Below are 27471 nucleotides of genomic sequence, written 5' to 3'. Positions count from 1 at the left end.
ACAGCAGTGAGAGGCCCGCATACCACAAAAAAAAAAAAAAAAAAAAAGTTTCTTTTCAAAATAAATTAAAAGTACAATAAAATTGAAAAAAAATAATTTTAGAGATGAAAACAGATGAGATGACCTCCTGAGTTGTTCACAATTAGACCTAAGTCAAGGAGAGACAAAGAGGAAATATGAGAGAAAAGAAAATAGAAACAGAATGAGCTAGAACAGTATTTTTGGAAACATTCTTCTTAATCTCCTGTGGGATCCATAGACATTCCACAGAGGGCACTTCTGAGACCCAAAAAAGAGGAGATCAGTGGCATTCCCATCTCTATTTCAATCATAGTGGTCTTACTTCTATCTGTTTTACATATTGGGCAACTGAAACAGATTTCATTAGAAGGAAAGGTCTGCTGTTAAAAAAAACAAAACATATGAGCAAACAAAAAACCTGCAAAAGGAAATGAGCCATTGAAAGTTCTTGAACAGGGAATGATATGATCAAATTGTGCGTTAGGAGTCTGGCAACCAAGTATAAAATGGATTAGAAGAGGGTCAGCCTTGGAGCAGGGATACCAATTAAAAGTCTATAACCAATATCCAGGTAAACAGAATTTAAAACATGATCTAATAACACACCTGTGAGAATGGAAAGAAGAAGGAGTATATGAACAGTTCTGAAAGAAGAATGAACTTTAAGTTTGACATCTGGGCATTGGGCACAATCTAAGTCACATACAGATGTGGTACTTCTATGGTCTGAACGTTTTATGTCCCCCCAAAATTTATATGTTTAAATCCTAAAGCCCATTGTGATGGTATTAAACAGGGGGCCTTAGCTTATGAGGGCAGAGCCCTCATGAATGAGATTAATGCCCTTATAAAAGAAGCACAAGAGAACACTCTTGCCCCTTTACCTGTAAGGATATAACAAGAAATCTGAGCCCCAGAAGAGGGCCCTCACCTGACCAGGCTGGCACCCTAATCTCAGAATTGCAGCCTCCAGAACTGTAAGAAATAAATTTATGTTGTTTATAAGCCACCCAGTATGTAGTATTTTTGTTATAGCAGCCCAGAAAAAGACAGATACTATAATGGAATGTATCTGGCAAGAAGTTTAAAGACATCAAAACTGATGGATTTCGGGGATGATGACTGGGACCATTAAAATCCCATACAGAAATCCAAGATTTTGAAGATGCTCAGTATAAGTGGCCATTGGAACACTGATATAGATGATCAGCAGACAGAAATGCAAAACTGAGTCTTAAACACCAGGGATGAGAATCTGGATTTGGAAGTCATCCTCATAAAAAAAGGTAGCTAAAATAATATAGATTGAGACCCCAGTGAGACAGAAGATCAGGATCAGAGGGCTGAAAATAAAGACCCAGAACATGCCTACATTTAGAGGACAGAGAAACAAGAACCCAGAGGGTCCTCCCCAACTTTATGATCAGGTGTTCATTTGTCATTCATTTGCCAACATTATTTGATGGGCTCAGGAGAATTTATTTTCTGGTTTTAAGAAATTTGATTATCCTTATATAAGGTCTGAAGTGTGCATCTGTCAGTCTAATCAAGCTTTTAGGTCCCCTACGATACTGAATCTTCAAAATCATGTAATACTATTTAACAATAACTAATTGTTTCAGTCCAAAAATATGGTGGGCTGAAACAGAATCTTCAGTAATGATGTAGCTATGGATGATGCACTTATCCCCCAAAAAGAGTGTCAAAAACCAACACTCCCCTGGGCAAAGGAATAGCCAAGTTTGTTGCAGTTTCCAATGAATGACATCAGACCTGTGTAGGTCTCAATCAAAATGGGTTCAGTTAACACCATCAATCCCTTTCCTCTTCCAGATCCAGTGGAATTCCTGTGGGCATTCTGGATAGCTGGAACAAGCTTAGACATGAACCCAGGCGACTGAAGAGGAAAAGAAGGCACAGAGTTAGTGAACGCAGAGTAGGTCCAGAGACACCCCCTCCCCAGCCAGTGCTCACAAAAGTTGACCACTCTCCTGGAGCTGCAGTTATTCTTACTTCTTAAACAGAAATCGTATCTCGGAATTGTTAACATTGCTTCTGTTAGTCTTTAAATAAATTAATCAGTTAATAAATTATGTACATAATAAAATTAGCTGCCACATCTTGTTTATTTTTCATTATTCATAACTTGTACAACATTAAGAAGTCAGTTTAATAAATATTTGCTGATAGTCTATTATGGATCAGACACCAGACGGGTACTGCTGAAGATTCAAAGACAAGGGAGATATAGTCTCTGACCTCACAGAAGTGACACTATAACATAAAAAATGAACTTGTGATGATTGTACAAAGTCCACGAAAATAAACAGCAAAAAGAGGCACATGATGCTAAAGAAACACAAAAGAGGGAGAAATCATACGTGGTTAGAGGATTAGGGATGACTTCAAAAGGAAACTCTTGAGACAATCCTTTAAGGGTTAATAGGGTTTCAATGGGTGAAATGAGGTTAGAGGGGGCCTATCTGACAGCGGCTGTTCTTTCCAAGCCAGCATCCTTTCCTCCATTTGAGGCTCTTCTTCCAATAAGAGTACCTCGATTTTCCTTTGGAGAACAACATTCTTCCATTTAGCCCAAATAGCTTAAGTGACTCAGTCCAAACCAATCAGAGGAATCCATTCCTCTGGTCGAAGAGATTGATTCAGGTATGGGCACATGACAAATGTGGTTGTGAAACTGATAGCATCCAAGCCCGGAGGTATTCATGGTCATCTTGGCCACACAGTGAGAACCTGACTGAGACTAAAACCAACAAAAGTGAAAGAACTAAGACATGCAGAGAGAGTAATTCTTCACAAAGCCATTTGAGTTACTGGATCAGCCTATCCTGAACTTTAAGTTAAATGAGTGAAAAAAAATTCCTTCTTTTGGTCAAATCAAGTTGAATTGGGTTAAGAGGAGGGTAATTCAGGGAGCACTGCAAATGGAGATATAAAGAAGGAAATGAATTGGGAAAGCTCATATATTTGTATTTCCAATAAGCTCTTTTATATCCATTATCTCATTCTAGTATAAGCCTATCAGGTAAGTAAAAGAAGGTATCATTATTCCCATGTTGGAAATCAAGACTAATAGAAGGTAAATGATTTGTCCAGAATCACTCCACTTTCTGCACATGGTAAAATGGAACATTAGGAATAAGGGCCTACTCACAGTGAGATCCAAATATGTTTCCTAGGCAACTGTCTTACAAGTCTAAATTAAAACTTTTAGAGTATATTCCAATATCAATCTAAATTATTAAGCATGTTCACTAAAGACACCATTGTTTTTCCTTTTCTCCATGAGGAGGCCAATCTTGGCTTTGAGGGACTAATACAGAATGACGATTCAATGAAGAAAGAGAAGCCTGTAGTCTTTCCCCATAATCCGATTTTCAATATAGATTTTATCCTGGATTCTTAATTTTATACCAAATTGCCCTTGGGCAACCACTTCTCAATTGTAGGCTTAGTTTCCCTGTTGGTAAGAAAAAGAATCTAAAATTTAGAATATGTCCATCACTACTATTTGACCTAACCTATAAGAAGAAAAAAGAAAGAAAGAAAAATCATGCAAATAAAACTGCTGATTTACTTGCTCTGTGACATTGTAAATTCTCTTCCGCTTTTCGAGCCTCAGTTTGCTCTTTTGAAAAGATGCATTTAAATCTATGGTTTGGGGATAATATCAGAAGTTAAAAAAATAGTGACTATGATAAACAACATAGAGTTTGCTAGAGTGCCTCAATATCTGAGGGTTTTCAAAATAAACTAAGGTACTTGTCCCTCTATTTTAGTTTAAGTAATGCTTACTGAATTAGATAATGTCAAACCTTAGTTTAAAAAACAGACTCACTTCTAAAGATCACTGACTAAAGAATCGAACAGACAGGTAGGATTTTGCTTGTTTTCCATGATCCTATAGTGACAAAGAGAGACAGAAGTTACCTCTTATTACTAGTTCCCAGTCCTAGCATCCTCTTTAAGACCTTAGAATGGATCTAAATATTAGTATCATTGAATGAAACAAGCTATAGTCATGTAGCCTGGGGATTCTGGAAAGGAAGACATCGCCCCTTACAGCAAACTCCACCAGTTCTTTAGTTGATTGGATAAGAAACACAGAAAGGGGACTTCCCTAGTGGTGCAGTGGTTAAGAATCCACCTGCCAATTCAGGGGACACGGGTTCGAGCCTTGGTCCGGGAAGATCCCACATGCCACGGAGCAACTAAGCCCGTGTGCCACAACTACTGAGCCTGCACTCTAGAGCCTGCGAGCCACAACTACTGAGCCTGCATACCACAACTACTGAAGCCTGCATGCCTAAAGCCTGTGTTCCACAGCAAGATAAGCCACCACAATGAGAAGCCCGCGCACCGCAATGTAGGCTGGCCCCTGCTCGCTGCAACTAGAGAAAGCCTGCACGCAGCAACAAAAGACCCAACGCAACCAAAAATAAATACATAAATAAATAAAATTTATAAAAAACAAGAAAAGAAAATACATCATCAGTATCTTAAAAAAAAAAAGTCAGAAAGAAGTGTTCTTTCTTAAGTTTCCAAGAGAGAAAAGCAAAATCGGAAGAATAAATTAATAACATGGAATAATCAAGGTCAGAAGTGATCTTAGGTTTATAGATTCCAGCCACTCATCTATTGTTTAATTTGCCTAGACTCATCCTCTCCAAGAAGCCACACCCCTCTACATGGACATATCCAGTGATATGGAACTCACTGCAACCTAACCATGTCCATTCCATCACTGCATATAGTTGGAAAAAAGTATGTTCCCTTGCCCTATCTGCTACTGATGATTAGACTTTGGAAAGATCATTTAATCTCCCTGAGCCTTAGTTTACACATCTGAAAATGGGAAAATAATAATAATGATAATGATGGTAAATACCAACCTCATTAGATCCAAGTGCATTGCTCAAAAATATTTTTAAAGCGTACTATTTATAGATATAAATATGATCACTTACAGGCAAGAACGATTTTAGCTTCCTTAGTCCTATTCCCTTCAGTTTCAGACTTTGAATGACATTTCTTTGATACGCATGATAGACTCCAGAAAGCAATTTTGTAAAAACCTGTGATATGCACTATTTTAAAATAATAAAAGTTCCCTAGATGCCAAAGGCTATATTAAATTCTACTCAGAAAACATGAATTCAAAAAACATGGGTTGAGCATCAAAGTACCTCTTCCAAGATATTTATCAATTATAAAGGGAAAAATACTAACTTTACAAAGGAGCAATATAGCATACCCCATCTTAGACAAGTGATCAAGGTTAACATCACTGGTAATAAGACATACAGGCATCGTGAGCCTGCAATATGAGGTAGTGAAAGGACACAACATCATTTCTGCAGTATCTCTGCCCCCCAAAAATCTAATTCAATTCAATCTAATCATGAGAAAGCATCAGGCAAACCCACAGTGAGAACATTCTACAAAATAACCAACCAGTATTCTTCAGAAGCACCAAGGTCATGAAAATAAAAGAAAAACTGTGAAACAGAATAAAGAGACAGAATAATTAAATGTAATATGGGATCCTGGATTGGATCCTGGAGCAGACAGAGGACATTAGGAAAAACAAAACAAAAAACTGATGAAATTTAAATAAGGTCTGTAGTTTAGTTAATAGTATTGTCCTAATGTTTAATTTCCAGGTTTTGATATCTATATTACAGTTATGTAAGTTGCTAGAAGCATTTGAATGAAATCCTAATATTTAGGAAAGAATTTATGTTCCTCATTTTCAAAAGGGATAGAGAAAAAAATCAGACTCAATAATTTTCATAACTTCTTCCTTAGAACACTAGATTTCTTCAGAGGTTGGGTGACCATATAATTTATCATCCAAACCAGGATTCTTTTGAAAAGAAAGAAAGTGCTATTATTAATAGTGTTAAAACAACAGATACCTGAGGATCTGGGGAGAAGATGTGGAAGAAAAGGTAAAAGGTAAGCTTCAGTCCCTATAATCACATCAATCTGAGCGGCTCTATTTTTATAGGTTTTATGTATTTGGTTTCTGAGTAAGATCTTATTTTTTTTATTTTTTTCGGTACGCGGGCCTCTCACTGTTGTGGCCTCTCCCGTTGCAGAGCACAGGCTGTGGACGCGCAGGCTCAGCGGCCGTGGCTCACGGGCCTAGCCGCTCCGCGGAATGTGGGATCCTCCCGGAAGGGGGAACGAACCCGTGTCCCCTGCATCGGCAGGCGGACTCTCAACCACTGCGCCACCAGGGAAGCCCAGATCTTATTTTTAAAAGTCTTTTCCTTTAAAAAAAATTTTTTTTAAACCCACTGTATTAAGCTTGCCTAAGAACCTCTGGCTCTGACAGTCTGTTCAATCCACAAAGATCTATAGTGCTCATGCTTTTAACTCATTTTTCAAAACCAAGCTCAGATCCTCTCACTTCCACAAGCCCCGCCAAATACTCAAGGCAAAAAATATTTTTTATTCTGTTGCATTTCATGTATGCATCTCAAATATTTCATCCAGTTTTCTAAGAATTAAAGTCAGAAGTATGGCTGTCCATCTGTACAACTAACCCAAGATTTCTCTACCTTGGAACTATTGCTGTTTGGGACCAAATAATTCTTTGCTGCAGGGGAGTATGTCCTCTGTATTTTAGAAAGTTAAGCAGCATCCCTAGCTTTACCCACCAGATACCAGTGGCACCACAACCCTGGGTATAGCAACCAATAGTGTTGCCCAGATATTGCCAATGTGCCCCAGGGGTAAAATCGTCTCCTGCTGAGAACCACTGAACTAAAGGAAGTATATAGCATGATGTAACATGAATATTAAGATAAAACAGATCTGCTCTTACATTGCAAATATGGCCCTCACTAGCTGTGTGATCTTGGGCAAGTTATCTAACCTCTCTGAATTTTATAGTTTCCTTTCTATAAAATAAGACTATTAATACCATCAAACTCATAGGTTGGTTACATAGATTAAACTAACTTTAATAAACAAAGGGTTTGTAATAAGCTCTATGTGTGTGTGCCCACATGCTAATGTCTTTCAGGAAGGGTTGGGGAAGGTGAATAAGATGAGGCTGGAATTTGGAGTCATATTGCAAAAGCATTGAAGGAAGCCTATTGTCAATAATGAATATTGTCAATAAATCATTAACTACATCATCACTGTCATCACTAAACTATGATTTCCTAAAGTCCAAAGTGCAATTCATCAATTCACTTCAACATTTCCATGGTCAACACTCTCTGGATTGTCAGGATGCCTTTTCACAGATCAATATATATCAGTTTGGGTTACTGGATGTCTCCCCAGTCTTCATCATAAGCTTTATTTCATGAGAATTCTCTGTGGCCTCAGAATCAAAGTGCTGGAAAGAAAAAGTTGACACTATTTCATACTCAGTGAACTTGGCATTTCATTCGAGTCAGACGCACTTCATTTCTAGTAATTTCTGTGAGCCCTTTAAAAAGAGGAGGGGCTGTGAAGACAGAGGGACAAGCTGTGCATTGAAGGAGGCAGACAAAAGGCCAAGTCCCCAAGCTGGCTCTTGAGCATTTCAAGCACCTGAACTCAATCTGTGTGACAGGAACGCGGTGTCATTTGATATGAATGCCACCAGCCACATACTTTTCTCTAAAAGCTTTTATACACCCACCCCTGGCTCTCTCTTTTATTCCAGCCTCAAAAACAGAGGGTCAAGTTTTAACAACTCGGGTTACATAGGGTCTGTGTGCTGGTTAGGGTAAAGTATAGCTCTGTGTGTGTGTGGTGTGTGTGTGTGTGTGAGTGTGTAATGTTCTTGACTTTACAGCGATTATTTACCAGCTGAGTGACTGGGCCCCTGGTTTGCTTCACATGCTGTCTGCCAGCAGTTCACTGCCCAGAGTCTCAGTTTTCCTTATTACAACCATCACTTGCTTCCTGTTTACACTGGGTAAAAGGACCAGGTTTCATGCCTGCAGGTCCACATTCTTTAGCTGAGCAGGTTTTCCAAGGCTTCAGGCTACAGGTTTCAGCCACTCCATGCAGCAAGTGAAGCATGTTGGAGTAAAAAGTCCATCCAATACCCAGCAATGGAAACCCCTTGGGAAGCCACACAGCTGAACAGAAGATAAACAGATGTTTATATCATCTTTGCACGTATTACTTGGAATTATCTTTATAGAGACACCATGATGGTGGGTATGTTCAGGCATATAGACGGAAAAAGGAAGATGCAGCAAAAGCTTTTTTTCCTACAAAAGGGTTGTTTCTACAAATCCTAATTTCCATCCTCATCCTATTCCATTTTCCCAACCCTCCCCGTGCACACGCGCACGCGCATACACACACACACTTTAAACTCTAGCTTAAGTGAACGACTCTTTGTCCAAGAACATTTTATACACCTCTGTAATTTGCAGCTTCTAATCATGTTTCTTTTATTTAAAATGTCTTTCCCCACCTGCTTTGATGCTTAAATCACTCTTACCTTGAATTTCACATCAAATGTTATCACATTTGTTAACTTTTGGACTTAACTGTTCTCTCTGCTGGGCTCTGATAAAAACTTGGAATTTCTCTATCAACAGTATTTGCACATTAAATTATAATTTGTTAATTACCTTTTTTGCCTTCTTCCTCTACACTATAAATGTCTGGGGGCAAAATCTGTTTTATTCTTCTTGCTATCCCAACAATTATCTACAGCATTGCTCAGCATGTAGTATTCATTGCCAGGGAGGTATTCAGTAAATATTTGTTAGGGAATTCCCTGGCAGTCCAGTGGTTAGGACTCAGCGCTTTCACTGCCAGGGCACGGGTTCAGACCCTGGTCAGGGAACTAAGGTCCCAAAAGCCGCGTGGCCAAAAAAAAATTAAAATAAAACACATATAAATAATTAAATAAATATTTGTTGAATTAATGTGGCAGGAAACCAAGGGGTTAAGAATATAAAGTTACATTTGATTGCTAAAACATTGGTTCACTTTCATAATTCACTTGAAAATAAGGAGAAAGATGCCAGACAAAAGTAAAAAGGGTTGGTCTGTAAATCACTTTGATTAAGCTGTAGAGCATCCATGATTCATTCACTATTATTCTACAGCTCTGGGCTCAATCACTAGTTCCTCTCAGCAAGACTCCACACACTCTTAAGAATCCAGCAAGACAACGTGAAACCAAGGGCAGTCATCAATTAGATCCCTTGAACTAAAACTTGCTTAATAAATACTATTCTGTAACCTGCCTTCATTGACTAAGCTCTCTTTAGTTGTTCCTGCAAATTGCATGCCCTCCAAGCTTCATGTAGGTTAGAGAATATATCACAAGATTCCTTTAACTGCCCCCTATAGATAATGCCTCTAACTTATGGGTGGCCATAGAAATGGTGGCTTGTTTTTCAGGAACATGGAGCTAGCCTTGTCCAGTTCAAATTGGTCGAGACCACCGACCTTTCCACTGTGTAAGTGTCCAGAGGATGACCTTTTGATGTCAGAAGGCCAAAAACTCCACCCTCAGATTATACCAACACCATCATTTTCTGAATAAGCACCCTAAGAAGAAGAATGTAACTCCGATACACCTGCACAGAACACAGATTACCTCAGTGTTTTCTTGCCTCCAATCACCTTTCCCCATGCCTCAGACCACCCTGTTTCTTTATCCCATAAATATCCCAAGCCCCTTGTCTTTGGGAAGGCTGATTTGAGATCTGTTCATCTACCTCCTTGCTTGGCTGCCCCGTAAATAAACGCTTTCTCTGCTGAAAACCTCAGCATTTAAGCGTTTGGCTTGCTGCCCATTGGGCAAACAAAACTGATTCTGTTACAAATGGTTAAAAGAGGAAAGATAATGCTAAAAGTTGCAAATATAAAGTGGATGAAACAATTCAGAATAATTAACGTTGGTTGTAAAGTATCATATCATATTATATCATAGTAATGACTATGAACACACACACAGAGTTCTTTCTGGTTTTTAACTATTTCCCTGAGCATTTGCAAATTGTTTGGGTGTGGAAATACAGTTATTATTATAATACCTCAGTCAATTCACTTAGTCACTCTAAGTACCTTCACTTTTAAAGTGGAGATAGCATCCTGCCCTCAAAGGGTTTTTGTTACTTGAATTACATGAACATGAAAATTATAATCAATAAATATAAAGTATAATTACATAACTGATGAGATCATTTTTATGTCTTGTAATATAAAATCAATACCAAAAATATTATTTCCTATTTTCACAACTGTTTTATATGAGTAATGCAAAATATGTGCATGCACAAGTTGAAAAAATTTGGTAAGGCTTGGAGATAAGCAAGAATGTCTGGAAAGAAGCCATTTGACCATCACACTTACCGGAAGTAGAAGTGATATAGAGTTAGTGAGATGGGTAAAAGAAGTAATGTATTTTGACCTAGTATTTCATAAATTTGATGGTGATTTTTTTATATCAGTGCTGAAGGACTTAGAGATAGTATAAATTTGAATTTGAATGCAATTTTTTCCATTAATTCCTCTTCCTCAGGTACTTTTCTGACCAATCAACCCCATCACTCAGCTTCGACCCAGTGTTGTGTGGTCTGAAACCTATATAAACAGCTCAACTTTCTCTCCTGAGCTTCAGACAGACCTAAATTTCTAACTGCCTGGCAACCAACTCAACCCCACATTCCATGGACCTTTCAAACTCAGCATGTCTTCAACTGAACCTTTAAACCTACTCTTTTTTCAGTTTTCCCCATTCAAATTAATGGACTCATCACCTACCCAAACCAGACCATGCCATCTTTGATTTCTTCCTCTCCTTCACCTGCCATATCATGCCAGTTACCATCTTCCATTGATACCCTGAATATCTCAAAATCTCTTCATCTTCTCTCCATTCCTAGCACTCCTAACTTAGTTTAAGTCCTTATACCCATCCTCTGAGCCAATACAGTTACGATGGGAAATATACAAGATTAAACTCCAGCTAAACTGTCTGTGTCTAAGATACTCCATGTACCTTCAACTATCTCCAATTCTCTTCATCTGATCCAAACTCTGTTTCAGTTCTTTAGCACTTATTTTAAAATCTTTGCACTTTTATCTGCCTCCTCTATTAAGCAATGCCTTCCACAAAGGCAAGAATCTTGTCTCATTTATGTTTGTATTCTTAACAACAATCAGAATAGCTGTACATTTTAGGTACCAGAAAACATTTGTTAAATAGAGAGAGTCCAGGTTCTGTAGAAGAAAAGATTCTGAGTAAAAACAAAAAAATGAATTTTATAAAAGTACTTTTAAAAATAAGTTATTCAGTTAGATTGTAAATAATTTGAAATTTTTGACTGTGGATATCTCAGCTGTACATGATTCCCTCTCCTCTGCCATAATAGGTTTGCTAAATTGAATTAAATTTCTTCATGTATTTTATTTAGTTATGCATTTCCCCTATGTTCTTCTACTTTTTCCTATTTCATTCATAGGGGAAATGAAAAAATATATCACCCTTTTAAAATCGTATTATGTCAAAATAGTCATACAAAAGGGATTCTATATCCCCAGAATTACTGTTCTTCTTATTTATACTTTTACATTAATAAAACTGAATATTAATCAAAGCCAATTTTGGAAAATGTCCTAAACACAAATAACTTTGTGACATAAAAACCAACAACAAAAGAGAAACCAAGAAACAAAGAACTGGATCAGAGTAGTCATCAGTTCATATCCCAGACTGAGATCACTTGTTTTCTTAGGGAGCTGGGATTCGCGGTGGCCTTTAACTGAGAAATGGCTTGGCAAATGAAAGTTCCAGACTGTTTTCAGGAACGAAATAAAGACTTTAGAAGAATAATTTAATGAGAAAAGCCTTAAAGAAAATACACTTAACAGATTCAAAATGTAGTTTGATTGACTGGAAACCAACCAACTAACTAACCAACCACTCATGGTGCTCATTCATACCCATGCATGTATGTGCACACATACACATACACACACACACGTGTTGTTCTTTCTTCCATCCAAGGAGAGCTATATGAACATCAAATTTCCCCTTTAGCCTTGGCTGATAGGAAGTCTTGGGCAAAACTTAATGCTCCAGTCTGCTAATTGTGTTCATGGGCATTTGGGGAACAGTTATTCCATTCCCCCTTTTTTTCCATTCCCCTTTTGATACTTTATTGTTTAGCTTCCTTTTAAATTATTTAATTTTATTTCTCTATGGCAGAAAAACAATAAAGCACTATCAAGTATTAGAGTAATGCAGTGGCATTTCTCTGTAGTTCATACAATTTCTTTTTTAATCCTTTACCCTGAATTTCTTCCAGCAAAGGACACTGAGAGAATAAGTGCTTAAACACACCAGATATGAGAAATAAGAGAAGAGTTTGCCCAGGAAGTGATGGACGTAATAACCCAGGCAGTTGTTATTTATTTTTGACTTAAAATAAAAAAGAATTACTACTGCTTCAAAATATATATTAAATTAATTATTAGAACCAGTTTTCCTTTAAAGGCAGGAAATGGCTTTGGAAACATACATTATTAAGTTCTTTCAGTTGGATTAACAAGTGTTAAAAAAAAGAAACAGATAAATGACTGTACTTTTAATAAGAAAGAGAAAAAGAACAGGAGTTTGGGGAAGAACAAGAGCAGGATAGAGAGGAAAGGAGAGGAGATTATGAAGCGATGCATCTGAGCATTATTATTAATAAGGTCTTTTAAAAATAAGGAGAACAGATATTCCATTTGAATGTTGGGGCTTGTGATGTAAACTCCCACTCTATCTCCCAAAAGTCCTCAGTGAGTCTACTCTCACATAAATGCCTTTGTGTCAGTGTTATGTTGTTCTTTCTGGTTTTCATTTTGGTTTTTTGTTATTGTTGATTTTGGGTGGTTAAGAGTCAGGCTATGGGCTGATGTTGATGCATGGGTTGAGGTATTGTGAAATAGGAGTATAACAGGGAGACTAGCAAAACGATCCATACAAAGAACTAATTTAGTGCCTGCAAGAGCTTGGTGTCAGAGGCAGACCTGGAGACCAGAAGCCCCTGAAGACATCTCCAGAAATCTTGAGAGGACAATTGAGCTTTGCTGAGAGCAGAATGGGATTCAAGCCAACTTCACCTACATGTTAGGGGGAATGGAGGCCCCATCTAGCCTCTAACCACATACATTTTGCCTCAGATCCTTTTATAAAATAAGGAACTTACCAATTAAAAATATTTGTCTATACATATACATATTCACTTGTATGAATAAATGTGTTTAAAATAAGGCAAGAAATGTAATGTATGCCATCCAACCACAGAAGGACTTTAGATGTAGATTGTCATGTTTTGAATTTATAGCAAATAAAGTTATGCTATTCTGAAGTGAATGACAGTATATAAAGATAAACTTAGAGAGAACAGAGAAGGCAAGAATTTCTAGGCCGTAAGCACACTCCTATGTGTACATCTGGTTTTGTCAAAAGTATACAGGTTGCTCTTTCACTACATTTACAGCTCCAGGTGTTTTACTTCCTGACTACTCAGAGTGTCCAAGGACTGCTTAAGTCTCCCTAGGGAAGATGAAACAATAGTAGAAGGGGACCTCCCTGCCACTGATGAATTTTAAATTTACTCGGGGAGATGAAATTTAAAGGCATTAAAAATAACTCTTAACTGCTTTACGATTTATGGAACATTTATATATGTTTTATCCCATTTAACCTTACAATGGCCCAGTGAGGTTGAGAGGAAGGGCAGTTGTTCATTGTGTCCATTTTAGAGGTGAGACTACCAAGGTCCAGAGAAAAAAAAGTGACTTAAACATGACCATCGAGCCGTATCTGACTTCATATTTCACACTATTCCACGTTCCTTCTCTGAATAAAATAATTCGAATTTAATTATACACAGAAAATTTTATGTACCCTGTAAGCAATAAACACAGACAAACAACACTACTGCAATTTTAAAACAATATTACACTACAATTTTTGCTCAGAGATTAGCAAAGAGGAAACAGCAGTGGTATGGTTACTATAAATATTGATATATATATTTTTTCAAATATAAAACAGCTCTACTGTTTACTGAAAAAGTCCTATAAACCTATTATAGTTTTTATCTATATAAACCCCAGGTTGTATCTTATTTTTTTCTTTAACAGTACATGTTTTAAAAGCACATAGCTTCACCAACAAAGCTAATTGGAGAGTGATGCCCAAGCTGTCTCCTACCTTGCAGATTTCGAGAAACTTCTCACTGGTGTATTTCACAGGGTGCTCAGTGAAGGTAGCATAAGGCACCTCAGTGGACCACGGGTTCCAACGGGATAATAGTGACTGCTGCTCTGGACTTCCCCAGTAGATCCTAAGGCCTTCTCCTTGTCTCCTGCAAGAAAGGAGTTTTTTTTTTTAGATTAGCCATTTTCATTAGATTAAAACAAACAGAAAAGTGTGGGAAGGGAATGTAATGCCCCAGTCAGCCTTTGTATTGATGCTCAGATAATTGGCTGACCAACTAGTTAAATTGCTCCAGGGAATTTAGGAGGTGAGAAGAAAAGAGTGGATTTGCTGTCAAACATGATGAGTTCAAGATGTTGTTGAGAATTCTGTGGGTAAATGCCTGGTTGGAAATGTGACTCGGGTGCTCTGGACAGAGGCCATGGCTGGAAATAAAGATACTGAACTCATGCCAGTATTCTGATGGTCAAAGTTAAAAGAGAAAGGAAGAAGGAAGAGTCAAGGTGGTGGGACAGGAACTGAAACATGGAAGACTTCATCAACGTGGGTGACAGTTTCAAGGAGAAGGAAGATGACTACAACTACAGTATCCACTAAGCAGTAAACCCAAGCAAGAAATGACTGAGAAAAGAACTGGGACTTCCCAAGAACTGGGAAGAACTGGGACCTTCCCAAGAGGGTATGCCTGATCTTTAAGAGGGTTGATGACCAATTCAAAATGCCCTGTGACCTCAGCTTCTATGTCTCATGGTTCTCTATTCTCTGCACACATTCCAACTACCAAAATTGCAGCAACAAACACGTCAGAGCCCATAGGAAGACTATGCCTGGTCACAGTCCTGACCCACATTTTGTAGGAGGCAGTAACCATCTGTTATAGCGCAAGCCCGGTCATCTGGTAAACCCAAGTACAGAGCAAGAGAAAGTCAGCTTGGGAGTGCTGATGGGAGGAAAGTTGTGGCAGGGGAATGTGGCCACATTGGATAACAAATCTGTAATTTCTGTGGCCTCTGCTTTTGCATGTACCCATCAGAATTTATGGTTTATGGTTTTAGACATCTCTGAATGCAAAAGAGGTCCCTGGAGATTAAGCCTAGCTCAGGTGCTTTACATTCGACAAACTTTCAAACTAAGTTGCGGGTAATTCTAAGCAGCCCCATGGAACATCACAGAGCTCTCGTTTCTAGAAATTAAATCCTGGGATCTAGAAGGAAAAACCAGACCTCAAGGGAAAACCAGAGTTCAGCTGTGATGCCTTCACAAAGCTGTCACATCCTGTATTAAGGACAGGATTCCTCTGGGAATGTCATTGTGGTTTCTGAATGTTTATCCGTGTAGAAATGTCTATAAACGCAATCTCACACGTATGCATATAACACCCCAGCGGGCTGATCCCTCAGCTTCTTCTTTCAAAAGGGAAGTAAGAAAAGAGGCTTTCTCATTCTGTTGCTCAGTTCTCGGATTCCTGACGATTATATTTGAAGGCTGATACCCACCTTTTTTGGACCTAATCCTTTGCCAAGGAAAGGGAAAAGAAGAAAGAAAAAGGAGAGAGAGGAAAATAAAAACATCATAAATACCTCTAAAGTTCCCTTTCTAACACTTTCATTTTCTCAGCTGCTATACTGACATTTATCTTCTCCCCCCCACCCCCACTCCCGTACTTTCCTTCATTCCCCCCCACCCCCCCACCCCCGCCGCTGGCCTGGTAAGAAGCCCTAAGCTCAATGAATATTCTATGCATGCTAGTTAATGGAGCATTCTGGCTTGAGTCCCTTAAAACAACTTGCAGGATACAATTATTTACACTTCATATGTCAATTTATGTGCTGGGTGCAATTTTGCTTTTATTCAAAGGCAATGAAAATCTTCCAAGATAGCTTTCCTAGTAAATACAGTTTATATCTTTCACTTTAGGGAAACCCCAAATGAAGTTTAAGCGTGACATTCAAGAGGGACCCTATTTCTAAATAACCAATCAATTTGAGTGTGGTAATGCCCTTTCTCAGAGATGTAGTATACTTCTAAACATACAAGCTCAGCCAAACTTCTCTCCTGAACTCCAAAGGTGATAGCTGGGAAGAGAAATCTACAACCACGCAGTCTCTCCAAAGGTAAAACTAAGGTGGTATTTCTCAGCAAAACTTTTAGTACTAGAGTGCTATAAAAATCTATCATATTCTGTTAAATGTCTCCTTAGGGCAACTGCAGAGAATATAGTTGCCTTTATGACTGGGAATGCTTTATTAAACAGTTACTCGTGCTTAACATGTGAGTGGTCATCCGAGGTGACAAGAGTAGAGTAAAAAATGCAGTGAACAGGAGGCCAGGGAGTGCTGTGTTAGTCCTGGTTTTGACACTTAATGCTGTATGACTATGCGACTATAGGCAAGCTCATTTCTCTTTCTGAATCTCAGTTTCCCCATATGTCCTTTAGGGTGTCTCGATGTGGTGATATTCTATGACCTCGGTAACTGTGTAAATGGTGTAGACAGCTATGGTCATGATGCTACTAGCATTCACCCTGTCAAGGACATACAGGATCCATAAGAAGCCTCTGGATTACGGCTTCTGTAATTTAGCGGTATCAAAATAGCCTCCTTAAGTAGAACAGAACTTCCGCTGCAAAGCCTACACCCAGTATTATCCCATCACTCCTCGGAAACTTTAGCACCTACCACGCTATTTTACAAACATGGAAAAGCACAAATCAGCCACCATGTGGTGGAAGAGTAGTTTAAGTTTCATAAACTGTAGAATGTCAGAGCTAGAAGGGCTTTTGGAAGCTATAGCCCAGTGCCTTCTTTCTGGAGATGAGAAAATTGAGACTCAGGAAGGACTAAAACTTTCCCAAAGCATCGCTGCAGACAGGGCTGAGCTGATGAGAGCCCTGGTCTCTCAAGACTTCAGTTAGGGGTCTTTTCACCATCCTGGGCTATAGTCACAAAATACATTCAAAGTTAAGCTCCTACCATTACACAACGTAGCCGGCTTTATTTCCAATAGACACAGAGTTAAAAGAATTGCCCTAAGGAGGCTGCCATAATCTGTGGGCAAAAAAACTGCCCAGGGATCCTAGCTAAAGGTCAGAAAGAAAATCTCTGTCTCAAAAGGAACTGTAAATTTTTATATACTCTCAACAATAGCAATTATGAGATTATAGGAAAATAAGTTAGCACTAGAAGGGTGGGGGGAAATTACAAAAATGTTATGTTGTCAGGGTGAGAAGATTGGGTCTTTCTCGCTGTGCTGCTTTGGTCAAATTAATCAATGTGGGAGTATAGTCCCAGGTAAAGAATGCCAAAATCAAATTATTTAGCAAAGAAAGACTTGGTAGCTCTCTTCCCAATATCATACTCTGAGTGTAAACCCTGGCTTTCACTAGCTCTGTGTCTTTGGGCATTTCACACCACCTTTCTCATCTTCAGGTAACAACAATTTCATGAGGGACAAGAGGATAATGAATGAAAAAATGTTTTGTATGCTGGAAGGCTCTGTCCGACTAAGCAAATATTAAGTCTCTATTATGTACCATAATGCTTACTAGGTACTGATAGAGCCTTTATATTTTTTTTTCATTTTATTCAACACTTATAAGCAATTTTTATATGTTTTTGATTGAAATAGGTGAAGTTAACAGGACATAAGATAAAAAGTACGACCAGGTTTAATCAGATGATCAAGTCAAGAGCCACTAGTGGAAGAGAATAAAAAGAGGGAGGATAAACACCATGATCTCTGGACATAGAAAAAACCAGAGGAGCAAATCTTTAGCACAGAGGAGGTGCTGGAATCTTCTATGTTCTGCTTCACCTATTAATCCCTCTTCTTTCATCTGATTCTGAGTCCCAGGGTATTTCTTATGCGTTCAGCTTCTGTTTCCCATCAATGTATTGATGTATATAATTTCCTACTTAAACTTAAATCCATCAGAGAGACTCTCATTCACCTTAAAACACCCTTTCAATTCTCTGTTCTTCAGACTGAATAAGCCTAGTTCTGTAAAACTTTTATAATAGGTTAAAAATGATCTTTTAAATCACCTTAGAGCTGGTTCTCTGAACATTCCTAAGTTGTCTATCTTCAATTCCACCATTTAATTAGCACATTCTCTGTGCAGTGTGTTATCTCGAGTAGAGAAATGGATAAGGCCCTATCCCTGAACTCCAGATGTCCATGCTCTAATGATCTCTGGGCCTATTTTACTATTATCTGCTTCCCAGGTCTAAACAGGTACATATAGAAACCTGACAGTCCCATTACGGAAGTAGAGGAGTTCACCTATTGCAACTTATTTTGTTCGCACTTTCTATCCTCAAAGACACCAACTGGATCTGGCCTCCATTCCCACAGTAGTGGAAGCAAGAAGGTTAATGTACCCTTCCCTACTGATAAATTTCAAAACCTCACAGAAAGGTATAGAAGTAAAAGAAAGGATCCATTAGGACTCATAAAACTTGGTAGAGGAAGAGGGTTTATAATAATAGCTGAAGATTTTTAGAATCCTAGACTGTCTGAGTTGGAAGGCCCCTTAGAGGTGTGTTTCTAATTCTTTCATTTTATAGATATATAAACTGAGGACAGAATTTTCAAAGACCAGAGTTCTTCCTTTGTTCTAGTTCTTCCTAGTCATGTTAATTACACGTTTTACTCAGTGACTCAGATGCAAAATTCTACTCAAATACAGTTGTTGGCAGGGTGGAAGGCCCAAGCAATTACTACTTTAAACCATCACAGCAGCCCAGTAGAAGATTTGCTTCCTACACCAGAAAAGCAAAGTCATGTTGAAGCGATGAGGCTTATACAGAAGAAGCTATCAAACAAGTGCCGAAGGACCAATCATGGAAAATAAATATGGTTTAACAACACAAAGAGGAGCTCAAGTTCAATGGAGGGAAAATTTTCTTCAATTACAAGCTTTGTGAGACAAAACTTATTTTTGTCACACTCCTCTCCTTGAAGTCATTTTTAGCTGAAGTAGAAAAATATGCCAGCCGGTCACCAGTCTGGATTCATTTGCTCATTCCACACATTTTTCTTTCTTCGGAGAGAAGCCATGCATCCTTTTGCACAGTGTGAGATAGCCAACATCTTTTCCCACGATGCCCCCCTCTCCTTCCATCATGGCCTTCACAGATGCTGTGCTGAGGTATAAACTACCTGTTCAAAGAAGCAAATGAGGAGTCTAGCTCCCCGGAAGGGGCAATGGCAGCTGCCATTACTACATCCATCCGCGGCCCCTCCTTTCTACTCATTCTCAACTCTCAAAGCTCCACCACAGAATTTAAAACATAGCTCCAGGCAGCAAACCGAGATTTATGAGGAAGCACAGACATTAACGCTTGCTCTAAATGCAGGGCGTGTGCTTGTAAGTATGGGTGAGCAAACAGAGGGAGGCCGCACTGGAGGAAGGAGGAGGGCGGGCAGCCAGGGGGAGAGAGCAGTTCAGAACAGCACAGTGTATTTCCTAAATGGTTCCTTTTCCCTACCTCCCAGCCTGTATTGTTGAAAGGTGGGCCTTCTAGGCCCATGAAACATTAGTCCCTTGCTTATTTAACCTGGACAAAAGGGGGGAACTGGGTTGGCACCCTGGAGGGTATTCAGTGCTCCTCTGTTCAATGAATGACCTCAGAGGAAACATTTTCCATGACAAGAACCCAAAAGACGCTGGCACAGAGTCAGACAATAAGATTTGCAGAATGTGTTTACATTCTCTCCTTGTCCCCAGGCTGTTCCAAACCCAAGGCAGGTGCTGCCTTTATCTGCTCTCTTTGCTCACCTGGCTCCCTCCCAGAAGTTTCCAGGGCCTTGGACTCAGTGAGATTAACCATTTACTGGCATGGGTAACCAAGAAACTCTGTGAGTTATATTGCTTGAGGAAGAGGTGAGTGATAAAGTTAAAAACAGATCAGCAGTGTCTATAAAGAGAGAATTCAGGGGCAGTGTGGTGCCAGAGGTGGAACTTTGTGTGGCATTTAGGAAGCCTGCATTCAACAGATTGATCTGCCACCAATTTGTTGAGTTACTTGAACCATTTTCTTCTCTCTGGGCTCCAAAGGTCCTCTGTGAAACCAGGTAGTTGAACTAGATCATCTCTAAGATCCTTTTCTGTCCCAATAAATTAATATCTGTGCAGAAAGACCAAACAATGTGTATTAATAATGTATATTATTAGACAAAAAGCCAAAGGATAACTTAATGGCTAAGAGAAATTCTCAGACGGCTGCTGAGACCTGACTTTTCTCCTCCTAGAAGAAGAAGAAATCATCTTAAACAGCAGAATAAAAGACCTAGGGTGAAAACAAAAGCAGAACTCAGAGAAACTGAGGGTGAATAATTACAAAAAGGGTAACAGAAAAAATGTATGGAAGCTCCAGGGCTGAAAGTCCTTAAAGGAGAAGTTGATCTGCTTGGGAAACTTTAGATGTGCTTGTCCTTGAAGTGGTCACATTCAGGGTTGAGGTGAAGAAGACTGAGGTCCAAACCAAAGGTATGACCTTTGATGAGCTAAGATTTCATGGCTCACAGTGCTGTTGTCGTGCGCGCGCGCGCGCGCGCGTGTGTGTGTGTATGCTCAGAGCAAATACTTAGAATAAAGTAAACATGGACACTTATAGTGCCAGGTACATAGTAATCACTTAATAAGTCCTTCTTTAATGATGATGGATGAATAAATAAATTCACAGACCAAGTTAGGATGCCTACGAGTTTGAATGCCATATGAGTCCATTCTTAGAATGTTACATGTTATGGCAGTATGTTTCCTGAACTGGCAGTCACTAAAACCTGGGTCTAATCCTAGCACCAATGCTAACTTTCTGTGTGGCTTAGAGCTGGGCACACTATCTCTGGATCTTCATTTCCCTTAGCTATGTTTTCACAGTGTTTGTGTCCTCCCAAACCTTACATGTTGAAATCCTAATGCCCAAGATGATGGAATTAGGGAGTGAAGCCTTTGGGAGGTGATTAGGTCATGAGGGCAGAGTTCTCATGAATAGGATTAGTGCCCTTATAAAAGAGATCCCAGAGAGGTCCCTCACCCCTTCCGCTATTTGAGGAAACAGAGAGAAGCCACCATACTTGAAGCAGAAAGCAGGCCTTCACTAGATGCTGAACATGCTGGCACCTTGATCTTGGACTTCCCAGATTCCAGAATTGTGAGAGAGAAATTTTGGTTGTTTATAAGCTACTCAGTCTTTGATGTTTTCTTACAGCAGCCCCAAATGACTAAGACACCCTTCTTATAAAATACTAAAGGCTCTAGATTAGTTACCCTCTAGAAGACACTCAACTATGCATATATCTAGCATTTATGACCAGAAAGAGCCAAGGATTATCTACTTTGGGGTTTCATTTAAATGACATACAGAAATTTTTTATTTTCCAGAAGTTGTACGAATGGATTACTTGGATGGATATCATTTTAAAACTTACATTCTTACTTTCTTAAACTGTTTATATTAAAAATAACTAATTCTTTTATGGCTTAATAAAAATCATCACAAACCCCAGACTTTAAGACATGGAAGGGATTTATTATTCATGTATGTCCTATGTCCTTCACCCGTTAACTTTGTCAAAACAGAGACAGAAATTTAGAAGAGTACCTAGATTAATACTTAAACATCCATACTTCTTTCCTATCCTCTCATGTTTTCCTTTAAGAAAGCCAACTGTTGTATATGAAGAGTAAGGCTATTACTCAAGTTCTAAAACATTCTTGACTGCTAACTTTATTAGTTCTTATATCAGCTCTCTCTTCTCTCACCATCAGGCTGTCATTTCCTGCTGCTATCAACACTCCTGACTCCAGAGTTCTTCTTTCTAATTTGCTATTTCTATACTCCTATTGACAGATTAACTAGGAATGAGTTACTATCGGAGTCATGGACAAATAATTAAACAAACAAACAAACAAAAAAACCTCCTTCTCAGGCCCTTTCCTAAAGGGAAATGTGTCCATTTTCTAGCAAAAGCTTTGGTTTCACAGATGCCACTTAAATGGAAAGCTAATCCCATAAGGTTGAGGGTAAATAAGTTTTAGATAAAGGAGAAGAAACTGTATGGTTCTTTTAGTCTTGGGCACCTAAATGCTCATGTTTTAGAAAGTCATTTGGAGCTCCATGCTTGTCAGAATGAAACAAATTGTGATCCCAGGATTAAAAATGATAACCTGCTTGCCACTGATGAAGATGACATGAAATTTTGTCATCCTTAGAGACATACTCTGGTAGATTGGCGTTATGATATTCTGTACAAGGAGCCTCATATTCTGATCCTTCCTTCAAACCTTTTAGAGTGTAACTCCCACAATATTTAACAATTGCTTTGAGTGTCAACATTATCAGCAAATCCCTGTTAACATTCCTCTATAAAGCCCAGAGAAATTGCTCTGGATAAAATTGTAAATAAGACTTAGAGGTTGGAACAATCCCTTAGAGTTGAATCAAAGAAGGTTTCATTTATTTAACACATGTTTAATGATCTTCAACCCTATACCAAGTACCATGCAAAGAGCTTGAAGAACATATAACAAGTCTTCAAGAAACTCAGAGCAGTCTAATGGTTTTGTAAAGTAGATGGTCTTTTAGCTGGGGTTTGATGGATATGAGGACTTTGATAAGTCAAGAAGGTGATTGAAAAAGAATAGCATTAAGTGCACTGAAGACAGAGGAAATCATGAGAGCAAAGACTCATTTGGGTTGGGGTTGGGGAGAGAAACAGAGAAATTCAGTGTATGTGTCATGATTTGTATTTTTATGATGCTCTTATCTATTTCCAGTTTGACTACATATGAGTCAGCAGGGTAGTGGGAGGCAGGCCAGAAGAAGGCTACATAACTGGTAAGGTTGAGGTTAGGTGGTTGATCAGGACTGTGAAAGGTCTGGAGCAGCCTAATCCTAACATAGAAGCTAAGATGGGACTTCCCTGGTGGTCCAGCGGTTAAGACTCCATGCTCCCAATGCAGGGGGCCCTGGTTCGATCCCTGGTCAGGGAACTAGATCCCGCATGCCACAACAAAGATACTGCGTGCCGCAACTAAAGACCCAGTGCAACCAAATAAATAAATAAATAAATATTTTTTAAAAAGAAGAAGAAAAAGCTAATGAGAAGCTACTGGAGAATCAGTGGGGAGTGTTTTAATTAAATGAGAAAATATGTCCCTGACAGCCACACTCAAAACTACAAAAAATATCAAAAACAACAACAATAACAACCCAAACAAAAATGGGCAGAAGACCTAAATAGACATTTCTCCAAAAAAGACATACAGATGGCCAACAGGCACATGAAAAGATGTTCAACATCACGAATTATTAGAGAAATGCAAATCAAAACTACCATGAGGTATCACCTCACACCAGTCAGAATGGCCATCATCAAAAAATCTGCAAATAATACATGATGGAGAGGGTGTGGAGAAAAAGGAACCCTCCTACACTTTTGTTGGGAATGTAGATTCGTGCAGCCACTATGGAGAACAGTATGGAGGTACTTAAAAAACTAAAAATAGAGTTACCATGTGATCCAGCAATCCCACTCCTGGTGTATATCTGGAGAAAATTATAATTCAAAAAGATACACGCACCCCAATGTTCATAGCAGCACTATTTATGACAGCCAAGACATGGAAGCAGCCTAGGTGTCCATCAACAGATGAATGGATAAAGTAGATGTGAGATACACACACACACACACACACACACACACACACACACACACACACACACACAGGAATATTATTCAGCCATGAAAAAGAACGAAATAATGCCATTTGCGCAATACGGATGGACCTAGAGATTATCATACTCAGTGAAGTAAGTCAGACAAAGACAAATATCATCTGATATCACTTATATGTGGAATCTAAAAAAATGATATAAACGAACTCATTTACAAAACAGAAATAGACTCACAGACATAGAAAACAATCTTATGGTTACCAAAGGGGAAAGGTGGGGGATAAACTAGGAGTTTAGGATTAACAGATACACACTACTATATACAAAATCGGTAAACAATAAGTACCTACTCTATAGCATAGGGAACTATACTCAATATCTTGTAATAACCTATAATGGAAAAGAATTTGAAAAAGAATAGACTTGTATATATAGGTACAACTGAATCACTTTGCTGTACAGCAGAAAGTAGCACAACATTTTTACAATATAAAAATGTTATACTATATATAACAACTATATTTCAATCAATCAGTCAATAAAAAAAAGAGACATTTATCCCAACCAGTCGTTCATTTCCCCAGTGAGCCAATGTAAAGACAGTCATTTTGTTTGTTTGTTTGTTTGATTGTTTTAACATCTCTATTGGAGTATAATTGCTTTACAATGGTGTGTTAGTTTCTGCTGTATAACAAAGTGAATCAGCTATACATATACATATATCCCCCCCCATATCTCTTCCCTCTTGCATCTCCCTCCCACCCTCCCTATCCCACCCCTCTAGGTGGACACAGGGAGGGGGAAGGGTAAACTGGACAAAGTGAGAAAGACAGTCATTTTGGAGCTCACATTTTCATTTGTACTCTCTCTTCATCTAAATTAACCCACCCTCTGCCTTTCTCCACAGTGCTGATCCAACCAGCTCAGAAACTTAAAGGCACTTCCAGATGCCTATCAAATTCGAAACACTTTCCCAGCCTGACATTCAAGCCCTCAAACAGTAGAGTCCTAGCATTCATTTCCAATATTCAAAGCCAGAACTCCTCAAGCCTCCAATGAAACAATTCAACTTGCTGAGCCTGTCTTACAGCATGTGTGATAATTTCACCAACATGAAAGTATTCTGAATATTTGTCTTATATCATCAGATGAACTGGAATTGTTCAAGAGTAGAGTCTACGTCCAAACCATGGCCATTGCCTTCACAATATCCACCTTGTAATTCATGGCCAACCAGTTTTGAAATGAATAGACCCATGGTCTTTACTGTTAAAAATACAAATCACAACACAACAGAAATATTCATCCCTCAGACCAGATTGATCTGGCTGCTGCTTTTTCCTTTCATTAGTCTACATTTCTGAATTTCATAGCTTTAAAAATGAGCTCTTGAATTGTTTTCTGTTTGTTTGAGGGAGATTGGGGAATCCATCCATTCTGAGGTATACATAAAACGAGATTTTTAGAGAAATGCCCAGGACAGAAGGGGTTGTAATTTTGTATGCAGGTAGTCTATCTGTGATCCTGCTCTGAAAGCACTGTGCTGCTGAGGCTGGCATGCCAGTTCCATATTGGGATCCTCTGTGCCAAGAGGCTGCCATGTATACAGAGGAGAGGTTAACTCTTGCAGAGCTACCAAGAAAAAATGCCACACAATAAAGGAAACAATTTTGAGGCAACTCCCTCTATTATCAATTGGGATATCTGGCAAATTGCATTGTCTTCAGGTCTGTGTAAGTTTTTGTTCCTTTCTTAAAAGGAAGTTACTTTTGAGCACCCCCAAATAACCAAGTTTCAACAAGCACAGAGTAGCTAAGTTAGAAAAAAAAACAAAAAAACAGCTTCTTCTGAGAAAAACATTTTTTGAATCTTATCTGTTTCATTTCCTCTCAAGAGAGGTTGAGAGTAGATTGTCTGGAATACATAAAAGGGCAATTAGAGAGACCAGTTATTGCAAACTCCTGGCCCACCTCTCCACGGCCCTTTGGGAAACAATCAGGGCTGCCCAGAAAGGCAATGGGCACAGAAGACTCTGACTGACAGAGCAGAAACCCAGATCCTCTCCTAACACTGCCCCTTGGATCATGCTCCGATGGCTGCAAACGTTTTGCTTTTTCCACTTTGGGTGAACTGAAACAGAATAAATTTCAAGAGACTGAATGTCATATACTTATTTATTTTTCCCTTTAAGTTTATGAAAACACTTCTTGGGGAAGTTTATTTATGGTACTTAACACAGTACATTTTGTGGACAAAGCAAAAATGTCCATCTCTAACTTCCACACAAAAATGTAGTCACCATGAACATCACGTTCCCTCTTGGTCACGGTCAACGTGAGCTGTTTAAACTGTTCAGCAAGAATTGGGTGTTCAGTGGCCCCTTCCATCCCTGCCCAAAAGGAATATACCCTGCCTATCACAAGTGAAACTCAGACAACAGAAAAAACCCATGGTATTTAATGAGGTACTTTGATGTAATAAAAGAAGTCATGAAGTTTAGAGGATACAGACCTGGGTTCAAATTTCAGTGTCTTCATTTACTACATGGTCTGGGGAAGTCACTTTAATCCTCATAGTCTGTTACCTGGTTTGCAAAATGAAGATAAGAATGCCTACCTTGCAGAACTATTGTAGGGTTATATGTATAGTGCCTGGTACTTCTCAAAACAGGTTTAAAGCACTCCTTTAGCAGAGCTCTGTAAATTAAATCAAAAGAAGATTCTGAATTCCCTTGCCCTCCTGCTAGTTTCTTTTTGCAACATTTGCCAAATCATAATTTGATGGGGGAGGGTGTGTGACAAAGAAGGAACATGGTGTAAAATACTAAGCTATGTACAAAGTTAAGAAATTCCAGACATTTCCTGAAAGAGAACTGATTTACCTACATTCCACAGTGTATATTTGCTTTGAGGTAAGTGAGGTAGGGTTTACTTGGGGTTTTTTATTTATCTTCATGTTGAAATAGTATTGTTTTGCATACATATGAGCTTGGGCTTTTATGATTTTGTTTTTACTTAAGATTTACCTCTACCACAGAGCTTTTTATTTCCACCCAGGCCCAGAGCAACAATACAGATAGAGAACTGAGATCCTCCCTCTTATTTCAATCCTTGTGTTCTCTCCGTCAGTGTGGCAGCTTTGCATACATGAGTGAGAACAATCAGCCCATCTCTCCAACTTCCATCCATAGGTGTGCTTCCCAAATGGTCATCTCTTGGTTACCGCTCAGGCCTAAGTACATGTCCATTGGCAGCATGGTATGCTCTTGGGAGGACATACCCATTGAAGAGCCCTGAAAGCAGGTGTGAGGCCACTTGGGCCAAGAATTCTAGCATCTCAGGTACCCAGAGCATGGTCTAAAACAATGCTTGACAAACTTTAATACATATTTGAATCACCTGGGGACCTCATTAAAACAGATTCTGATTCAGTTGTTGGAGTGGATCCCGAGGTTCTGGACTATACTTCTAATAAGCTCCCAGGTGATCCTAATACCACTGGTCCTAGTAACAAGTAGCTGGGAGGGAGGGACATGGGCTATGGGTGGGCATAGCCCTT

At 38.9% G+C, this 27471-nt stretch overlaps 1 protein-coding gene across 10 annotated transcripts in view; it reads right to left on the bottom strand.

The window, feature by feature from the left end:
* TPRG1 (tumor protein p63 regulated 1) overlaps positions 1 to 27471 on the bottom strand; it is a 383646-nt gene that overhangs the window by 207442 nt on the left and 148733 nt on the right. For 5 of the 10 annotated variants that reach the window (XR_008617208.1, XR_003680640.2, XR_008617211.1 and 2 more), the window contains 2 exons: positions 14225 to 14378; positions 1795 to 1918 (listed from right to left, as the gene is read on the bottom strand). Coding sequence is in view for 5 of the 10 variants with exons in the window: in XM_028492182.2 (XP_028347983.1) it covers positions 1724 to 1918; positions 14225 to 14378 (349 nt within the window). In the remaining 5 variants the exon portion in view is untranslated. Of the gene's footprint in view, positions 1 to 997; positions 1919 to 14224; positions 14379 to 27471 lie in introns of those variants that run through there. The other 5 variants (XM_055084481.1, XM_028492205.1, XM_028492199.2 and 2 more) reach the window with 2 other exon arrangements.

This window comes from Physeter macrocephalus, chromosome 1 (assembly GCF_002837175.3).
Source record: "Physeter macrocephalus isolate SW-GA chromosome 1, ASM283717v5, whole genome shotgun sequence".
In the NCBI taxonomy this organism is placed as follows: domain Eukaryota; kingdom Metazoa; phylum Chordata; class Mammalia; order Artiodactyla; family Physeteridae; genus Physeter; species Physeter macrocephalus.
The sequence above is the reverse complement of the archived record's forward strand: the minus strand, read 5'-3'. Positions and strand labels throughout refer to the sequence as shown.